A 10,152-nucleotide genomic window follows, 5' to 3' on the forward strand; every position below is an offset into this window, starting at 1 on the left:
GAAGCCGTGGTAGAGGGCTAGTTCAGTGAACAATTAAACAACTTATTACACAACCTATTAAGCCTGACACGGACAATTTCACATGACAGGGTCAGCCCCTTTTGGACTGAGCAGGGCCAGTTAACACACGGTTCCATTTTTATGGAGTCACATGCGCAACGCCCTTCAACACTTCAAAGTTTTCCAAAAGCTCAAATAATGGAGGAGTTACCAGAAGTGGGGGATTTTATAGCCTGTGTGTACTTCTTATTGCTCAGTTTCGAGAAGTTGGTAATCTCCTGAGGGGACTTTTGGTTAAGATGTAAAACAGCATCATTACAGACAAACACGCACCTGCAGCATATCCTCGACAGTTAAATCAGTCAACAGAGCACGAAAGAGTTTGAAATTATCATGACTTTTCCAGTCGCATTTCAGTTTCACTTGTTTCTCTGCATCAAACCAATATGGTGTTAATTATACCCTAACAATCAAGACAAATATCTAATGTCTGAAAATGTAAATTTAGAAGAAAAAAAATCGACTGGATATTTTGTTTGGATATCTTGGCTAAAAGACAGAGTTACAGACAACATGCATCACTGTGAAAGTTCTTCTTGGCGACGCTACACAGCACCACAAACGTGTATCACCCAAAATGGGAAGGGGGGGTCAGGAGGGCACTGGCCACCACCCAAATACTGGGCCTCCCCTGGCAAGACTGCCCCATGTTGGCAATAATTTTAGTAAACGTGAGCAGAAGACCGAGGAAGACACCCTACAATGAGCTGAAACATTTACTTATTCATATAGAATTGTTGTCATTCACACTGTGCCACTTTGTCGGCCCCTCACAATTTCCCGTCGCCACCCCCTCCCCTCCGTTGTTCTGTTTTTGGTGTACCACCCCAATATTTTCAGGTGCCTCGATGTGGCCACCCCTATGAATACGTTCTGGAAGAACGTCATTGTTCCCCCACAGTAACAAATGCCAACCTCACTGTTTAAAAGTCACAGGCTCTCCATACAAGCTATGATTAATGCAAACTTTCACAGAGATTCGTGTCATATTTACTACTGCATGATGCATGACAACTAAAAATGATCTTCAAATATTTAGTTTGTTGTGTGAGATCCTTTAACCTCCTAGCACCTGGCGTCCACATATGTGGACATCACATGTTGGGTTATTTAGACCAAAATACTCAATTTTGATACGTTTCATCTTTTCAAATTTAATGAAGATCAGATGCTTTTAGTCTTTGCTTTAGAACAATTTAACGTGAGCGTGCCAATCTGTGATTACAGCAGAATCGTCACTTTATCGACCACCACATGGAAACATTATGGAACAAACATACACCCGAGACTGTGACAAAATATAACTTTTAGTCTACTGTAAACCTAGAACGTAACCAACCCGTCCTCAGAAACAACAGTATTAACACTTCACTGATGTATTCTTTTCATACTCTGCATCATGTTGGGAATAAACCAGATTAACTCATACTACATGCATTCATGGAAAGATACAAACGGTTGTTAATCTGACAGATGTAACTTGTTGCATCTCTTCACGCTGCTTTGTCACAGTATAACACCGTCACTCAGCTTCCTCAGACGTTCTTGTCATATTCGAGCTGCAGAGCACCTGAAACATTTATTTTGCTCACAGGACTAATTCTGTCTTTTTCCGGACCACCGTAACACAAAATCCAGAATCTTACTGTTTGTAAGTTTTGGGCTGTAAGAGTAACTTTGGTGACATCACTGTGATGTCACCTGGTTATTTTTCCAGAATTAAACTTCTTAGTTTTTGCCTGCAGCTGAACAGTGCTGTTACGACACCTTGATAACAAAGAAAAGACCCATTTCCACTTAAAGGTGGAGGCTCATTACTCTGAATTACTTCTTCCTTTTTAAAACAGTTAAATAATTAAGCTGGGCTGTGTGTTCGGCAGCTGCAGCTCTGCAGTTTAAAGAAATGACCTTGAAGCAGAAAAACAAACAGAGACACCCAGCAGGTTTTAAAGCTCTGGGTTTATCCGTTTTCTCTTATATAAATCTGAGATAACTGCAGTGTCCTTCAGTGTTCAGGTAAAATGTAACTAAGCCCCACATGTTGTTTAAATCTGTACCGTCTACTTAATTAACCTTCATTTTGTCATTTACAACAGTGCTATTGGATTTTGCATTTTAAGCTCTGCCATGCTTCCCATAGATCAGGTATAACCAAACTCATTTTACACTGTGAGACAACCGAGTAAAATTAAATATGTAAAATAAAAGTTCTGCTAGTTCATTGTCCAGCCTGTTCTTGTAACTGGTTCTTATATAGAGTTTTTCCCACTGCGAGCACCCAGAGTGCTTTACACAACTTGCCTCATTCACCCAGTCAGACAAACACTTTCTATGCTTTTTCATGGTAAGAGCCATTTTTAATTACAGAATTTGAAGTTTTCATTAATTCACAAAAAGTCTTTTAATTTCCAAACAAAAATGAAAAACAAAAATTATTACATTTATGTGATCGACAGTAGGAAAAGCAACTTTGTCTAACTCTGTTATTAGGTGTTGTGTCAGTGGTGAAGTAAGCATCTATCTCAATAGGAAAAACTACAAAACTATGGCCATATTTGAGCTTTTGCCAGGGTAACTGTGGGCCCAGGACTTATGTTTGACACCCCGGCATAGACTGCACCAAGGTAAACTGGACAGATAAACATGACTCTGCTTTTTGTTCTGCCCTCATTGACATTTCGATGTAGTTGATCATTGTTATGTTTTATCATTTGATTCCTTACTGAGGGAACAAAACCATCGCTTCCTGTAATGATGATCTCATCAGGAAATAGTTACATTGATTCCACTGAGGAAAACCCACAACTGTAATGAATTTCAAACGCGATACTGCAGCAACAAACGTTTTCCTTATCTGCTCGTTTTTTTCCCCTCTTTTTTTGGGGGGGGGGGGGCACAGTGGATCATCTTCCTCAGTCTCATCCTATCCCAGCATCCTCCTCTGTAACGTCAACATGCATGTCCTCCTTCACTACGTCTGGAAGCATTTATCTGGTATATTCACTCTCCCTCGGCTGCACGTGTGCAAACCATTTCTGACCTCTCGGACTCCGAGCTTCCCTCCGAGGACTCATTTCTAATTCTGTTCATTCCCAATGAACATCTTAACTTCTCAGAGCCGCTCTCAGCTTAAAAACCTTTCCTTTTACTCTCACTGCTCTGAGTCCATCACAAAACACCCCTGACACTCGTCTTCACCCATGTCGCCCTGCCTGCTCTATCCTCTTCTCTCTGCTCCGTCTGTTGTTTTGGACGTTTGACTCCAGGTATTTAAAGTCCTCCCCCCTGCTCCTTGCAGCTTCAATGTTACACCGGCTTCCTCTCATTCGTGCCAGATGTGTTCGTTACACTGGCAAACTGTACAAGTACTCAGACTAGTTATTTTCAATGGAAAATTTATATGGTTTGGTGATATGGATGTAAATATGATATTCATGTCCTCAACTCTTGAACCCAGTGAAAAAGTAAAGACCTTTAATAATCTACAGTCAGCCAATTTTAAAAGGGCAATTAAAATGTGTGTGAATGGGTGGTGATTTTCCAGCACACTAAGCAGCAGTAACCTCACTTCAAGAGCTACGTTGGAGTCCTCTTCCTCCTCTCCCTCTCGATGTACTTGCTCCTTCAACTACTCCAGTGAGTTCTCATCGTTGAATACAATAGACGACACATTTGTGAAGAGTCTTGAGATTTGACAAAGACTGAACTGTTTTCACTGGAGCTAATAAAAACTAAACGGGTACCTCAACACTATACCCCGCTGTGATAAAAATACTGGGTACGAGCAGATTAGGTTTCAAAAACGCAAAGTTACCAACTTGCAATTAGAAGGGAAAAGTAAACTATGAGAGTAATGGAGGCAGTGTGCAAGGTTTGCAGTGGCAGTGGGAAAAACCTGAGCTCCCACGGAGGCGCCACCAGATTCCCACTACAAGTATCACACATGATTCTCTTTAGACAAAGCTAAAGACAACAAAAGCCACTCCATGAAAGTGGAGAGTTACTTTTCTGGGAGTGTGAAAAAACAAGACCGTGGTGACTAAAGCAAATAAAGGTTTTAATATAACTAAATGCTGCTTGGCTAGCCTCATCTGCGGAGGAGACATTTGAATAACAACTTCAGCCAGTACCACAATATTTCTCTCTTTTGCTTTAACATTTTATATTTGTTAATTTAGCTAGCAGAGCAGTCTAGTGTGTCCAACTCTGACCGAGACATGACTGAGCAGAGTGATCAATTTGTCTTTACACTGTTTAAAACACACTGGTGTTTGAATATTTCTTAGATAATAACACTGGTAGAAGGGCCGCTCAGGGCCCCACCAGACTCACCAGTGGTGGAATAACGGGAATCTAGACAGACTCATTATTTATGCTAACAATTAAAAAATGCCAGTGGTGAGCAGATAACTTCATAAACCAGTTTTGCATTAGGGGAAAACAAAAAAGAAGGTTTAGGGATGTATTGTTGGGGGAGGGGGGGGGGGGGAAGCCTCGAAGAGCTTAGATTTGAGACTAATTTTTTTCTTTTCATACAAAGGGTAAGATCCACCATTCAGTGACTTTTAGAAAAACTAAAAGCAAGAAATGTTTCAGAGTTGGCCAGTATATAACCATGAAATGTTATTGGATTGCTTTACACTCAATACAGTTATAGAGACCAAAAAGGATGAGTGACTAGTTTTCTATAGATAGTGAACATCGTTTATTTTCCATCAGTGCCACTCTTCCACAAGTGGTTAACCCACAGGTCAGACTACAAGATGGTGACCTAAGGGTTATAAACCATGTAACAATCACGTAACTGACTATGTTCCCAATCACACCATTTACAACTCTGTTGGATCTGTTGGTAATTAAAGTTTGAGCTAATGCAGGAACTAAAACAAAAAAAGCAAGAAACAACACAAGACATTCCTCTACCTTTAACTGAAAATGCTTTATGGTGGTAAACTCTTGGCCAGCCAGACTGCTTCTCTGGCCTGTAGACTGACTTCAACCATGGAAACCCTGAGGTTTCCAGATGTGCCTCCTTCACCTTATCTTAGATTAATGTCCTAGTAGTGATGCAGTGCCAATGCAACAAGTGCAACAACTTGTCAGTGTTTTAATCTCAAACCTCCAACAAAAACATGAAAACAGCCTCTTTGCACCTCTGCATTTATACAGTTTGAAGAAACTACAGGTCACTGTGCTCGGCTGCAGCTCTGTGAAATACCATGACATCCTGGAGGCTTTTTGCTGTGAAGCTGCAGGGCACAAGATTAGACTAAAAATCAGTGCACCCGGCCACACAAACATGGAAAGCTGCGCTCTGCAAGAGCTAAATCTATACTTCATGTTTTTTGTATGGATTAAACAAAAACAAAAAGACTTCGGTCAGCTTAACAGGTTGAAGTAGCTAGATATTTCTAGCCTTTGCTGTCACCTGCTTTCAGTTTATAGTACACAGACATGACTGTCACTGTTTCGTCTTGAGAGCAGCCAATCAAAAGACTTAAACAGGATGGAGCATGGGCACTTTCACATGAGTAGACAGTAGATTAACATCTCTTCAGTTCAAGTGCACAACTGTAAGACAAGAGATTCAGACATTATACCAGTTTTCACAGATGTATTCAAATCACAAGAATGTAATGACTCACCTAAACCTCAGGTACTTTTTGCTTCCAATTGAACTGACAAGGCTGTTATCAAAGTGTTGTTAGGTAGGATGAACAGAGGTGAGGATGAAAATGGTTCCAGATTGTTTGGGTTTGTATCCTGGTTGTCACTGGAGATGAAATCAGAAGGGCTGGTGGCTGGATATGAAAAAAGAAGTCTTGGAAGCAAAGGGATGAACTGTGAACTCTGATAGTTTTTGACAATTGCAGATTTAAAACCTTGAGCCTGAACTTGTTAAACATAAGCAAGTTTGTTATGACCATCACTTCCAGCCACATCAAAAAGTTTTGGGTAGTCGCGTTTCCTGTTGAGTTTGTTTCTGGCAGAGTCCTGTCTTTGGACTCTCATTTGGCTTGAAGACATCGTTGACCTGTCCTGAAAATATGGCCAACTGTCATAAGATTGCATTTTGGCATGAACCGGCTCATAATTCTGACGTGCAGCTGCAGAGTTAAAGGCAGGCCGTTCTGATCCAAAGTGGGTTGAAGTTGACCGCGACTTAAAGTAAAATGGCTCATAAGCCTGTTGTGCTTGTGAGTGTCCAATAGCAGCATAGTTTAAGGCAGGCCAGTCTGAGGTTAACCGATCTGAGCTTGATTGTGGTTTAATATGAAATGGCTCATAAGTTTGCTGCTGTGGTGCTTCGAAGTTCAGGAAAGGCTTTGCAGATGCAGCCATGGTTGAACTAGATTGTGGTTTAATTGGATATGGCTCATAAGTTTGCTGTTGTGTTGTTCCAAAGTAAGGTCGCTCTGATACAGCTGGGGTTGAACTTTGTGGTTTAATGTGAAATGGCTCATAGGTCTCTTGCTGTGGTGCTGCAAAACTTAGGAAAGGCCTTGCTGATGCAATGAGGTTTGAATTCGATTGTGGTTTAATGGGATGTTGCTCACGAGTCTGTGTTGTTCCAAAGTTCACAAGAGGCCGTTCTGTTCCAATATGCTTTGAACTTTGTGGTTCAACACCAACTGGCTCATGAATGTTTTGCTGGGGTGATGCAAAACGTAAAGGCCTCACTGGTTCCACCAGGGTTGAACTGGACTGTAGTTTGATGGGATATGGCTTATAAAGCTTCTCCTGTGCATCTGCACCAGCAGAGTTTAAGAAGGGTTGCCTTAATCCAATTATGGCAGACTTCGATTGCGGTTTAACTAGATATGGCCCATAACTCTGGTGTTGTGTTGTTCCAAAGTTCACAAAAGGCCGTTCTGCTCCAACCTGATTTGAACTTGGTGGTTTAGCACGAACTGGCTCATGAATGTGATGCTGTGGTGATGTAAAACGTAAAGGCCTCGCTGGTTCAATCAGGGTCAAACTTGACTGTAGTTTGATGGGATATGGCTCATAAGGTTTCTCCTGTGCTTCTGTACCAGCAGAGTTTAAGAAGGGCTGCCTTAATCCAATCATGGCAGAGTTTGATTGTGGTTTAATAGGATATGGCTTATAACCGTCGTGTTGCGTTGTTCCAAGGTTTAGGAAAGGCTGTTCTAATTCAGTCATGGTTGAACTTTGAGGTTTAACACGAACTGGCTTATAAGTCTGCTGCTGTGTTGTTCCAAAGCTTAAGAGAGGCCTTGTTGACTCAGCCAGAGATGAACTTGGCTTAATATGAACTGGCTCACGAGTCTCTTGCTGGGGTGTTGCAAAACTTACGAAAGGTCTTCCTGATCCAAATAAAGTTGAACTTGATTGTGGTTTCATGGGAAATGGCTGCTCCTGTGTTTCCGTCTGGCCCATACTAGCAGAGTTTAAGGAGGGTTGCCTTGATTCAGTCGTGGCTGAAATGGGTTTTTCTGGGTTTAAAACATCAGGAGTCTCTGGTTTGTGTTGACTTGCCAAGTGGACAAAATGGCTATTGGTTGGGGTGTTGAGAGACTGAGAGACAGATGAAGAGGAAACAGATGAGCCGACCTGAAAACCTGGTTTGGCGACAGCAGGCGCATCATTTCCACCATCATGTTTTTTATTAGAAGAATTCTTTCCATCATTTCTTATCAGGAAATCAAGAAAGGGAATCTTCAGATTGAATTCATAGCTTTTGGGTTTGGGTGACAGATATTTCTTCTGTGGTGGAGGCTGGGGTAGAACAGTCTCCTTTGGCCATTTGGTGGCAACATTAGATCGTGGCTGCAAGGGGTTTGCAGGCTTGAGGTTTGAGGCTTTTTGGTACACAATGGGATGGTTTTGTTTACAGATATGGAAAGGGGCCGTCCTAAAACGTCCCTGCTTTTCCAATGTTTTGTCCTGGGCACTGATGTAGTAGAAAGGATGACAGTTCTCATAGTTGTAGGCTTCTTCCTCTCCTTCACTTTGCCACACTCCCGGTTGCACAAAACGTCTGGCTATGAAAGAAAACAGGTGAAGGTTAAGTTACAAATTACATTGTAAAATTTGGACATTTAGACTATATTTTCCAAACCAACACCTCTAGAACCTCAACAGCATATTTCTGCAGGAATCTATCATAAGAGCATAATTCATTTGATCTATTTAGCTTCATAATTGGTGATTAGCAGCACAGAAACAGTTTGCTAATGTACAGAGCTACATTACCGTTTTTTCAAATGAGGTTTCTCTGGGAGGAACAAGAACAAAGCAGAGATGTGCCATAAAGAATAAACCGGCCTGACAGTTGGCTTAAACAAGGTTCTTGTTTAGTTCCCTGTGCGACATTTTAAGCAGCGTAACATGAAGCACAGGACAACTCATATTTAATAGTGTGGAGCATTTAGACCCTGTAACTCTATAACATTAAAATACTGCAGATATACTCTACACAGTCCTGTTTCAATGTACATGGTCTTGAAACAGGACTGTGAATAAAGCTTACTTTTAATTTTTTTTTTTTTTTTTTTTTTTACTTACACTGGTATTTAACTGACAATATTTAATCATTTATTAGATTCAGATTGTAAAAATTACATTTCAGGACTGAAGAAGAGTGCCACCTCGAGTCCCCTTTATAGATTCTCCATTTGCTGTATAGCAAAACAATATTGCAATAAAGGAAAGAGCAAAACAGTTACATGTGGATTTTGTATTAGTTCCCTCTTTTTCCTGTCAGTCACTGACTTAATTACCGACATATTGCTTTATTCTGCCACACAGAAATGCGGTTACATCAGGAAAGTTGTTAATTTAAATTACTCAACCTCCAACTTTCTGTCTGAATCCATGAAGGCGGAGGAGGAATGGCAGCAATCCTTCACGCCATGGACCCAGACAGTTTTAATTTGAAAGGCTAACTTAACCTGTTCCTAATCAGAAAACTACATCAAGATACAAACAAAAGCAAATGCACAGTTTGCTTAAAGCACCACCCTGACTTGTCAGTGCTGTGTATCAGATCGTAGGCCTAGTGTTTGGTCTTACTTTAATTAGGGGAGCTGGTAAATTGTTGCTAATGGCTCAATTCTTAACAGAGTTAGACTTGCAGGACATTATAGTAACACAGGTATTTTAACAAGAAGAGTTTTAGCCCCATTTCCAAACAGCAGGTGGTGAGTCAGGCTTACCTCTTGGAAAAGCTGAGGAGTAGTTCACCTCACTCAACAAACAGACCAGCAATAATCTGTTAAACAGTTACAAATACACAGTCAAGGTAGACTCAAGTAAATAAAATGGACCTAATAAAACCCATTTGGTTTCATATTTAATGTGTTACCTTGTAATTAGGAAGCCAGCAGCCATGACTGCTGCAGTCGCTGTGTCCTCACAGCTGCGAGCGCTGAGCTGGACTGTGCAGCACAGCTGCCCTGTCAGCCGTGGATCCAGAAAGCCCAACTTCCAGCTCCTCCAACTAAACACCCACGAGACTCAAAGTCGAGCATCCAAGCCACGCGGCTGTCTGTATGTGTCTTTTCCATCTTCCTAATGAAAAGTTGGGCTGAAGCAAACTCTGCCTCACACAGGTGCAAACACTTGATGTGATTGGCCTGGCTGAGACGTTAGAACAGGGCTGCCCAATCCTGGTCCCCGAGAGCTACTATCCTGCAGCTTTTAGATGCATCCCTACTCCAACACAGCTGAATCAAATGGTTTGATCTCTTCAGCATGCCATCATGTTTGGCAAAGGCCTGATAACAAGCCATTCATTTGATTCAGGTGTGTGGGAACAAGGATGCATCTAAAAGCTGCAGGACGGTAGCTCTCGAGGACCGGATTGGGCACCCCTGCGTTAGAATGATTGAATCTATGCCCCAGAGGGGATGTGGACAATAAGAACACGTTTGATTTCAACTTCTACAGTACAGCGCTGTATTGTTTTCCTTTTACAGTTTTATGTGCTTATACACATTTTGACATGAAATAAAAGACTAATAATAAAAGTCTTGCATTGAGCTCAAGCACCAACATAAAATAAATCTGCCACATTAAAGGCAAATTTATCAGAGGTATGAAATATATGTTTTTTATGTTAAGAAAGCA

General features: G+C 41.2%; 1 protein-coding gene across 1 annotated transcript; it reads right to left on the bottom strand.

Annotated features, from left to right (window-relative positions):
• Positions 1 to 4,741: 4,741 nt before the first annotated feature.
• On the bottom strand, positions 4,742 to 9,603 carry LOC113025064 (uncharacterized). Its single transcript, XM_026172447.2, has 4 exons — positions 9,389 to 9,603; positions 9,240 to 9,295; positions 5,706 to 8,066; positions 4,742 to 5,631 (listed from the first exon to the last, which is right to left on the bottom strand). Exons 1-3 carry the CDS (start codon positions 9,412 to 9,414, stop codon positions 5,959 to 5,961), a joined length of 2,190 nt encoding a protein of 729 aa, XP_026028232.1. The 5' UTR covers positions 9,415 to 9,603; the 3' UTR covers positions 4,742 to 5,631; positions 5,706 to 5,958.
• Positions 9,604 to 10,152: the final 549 nt, after the last annotated feature.

Source organism: Astatotilapia calliptera, chromosome 7, assembly GCF_964374335.1.
Source record: "Astatotilapia calliptera chromosome 7, fAstCal68.1, whole genome shotgun sequence".
Classification (NCBI taxonomy): Eukaryota; Metazoa; Chordata; class Actinopteri; order Cichliformes; family Cichlidae; genus Astatotilapia; species Astatotilapia calliptera.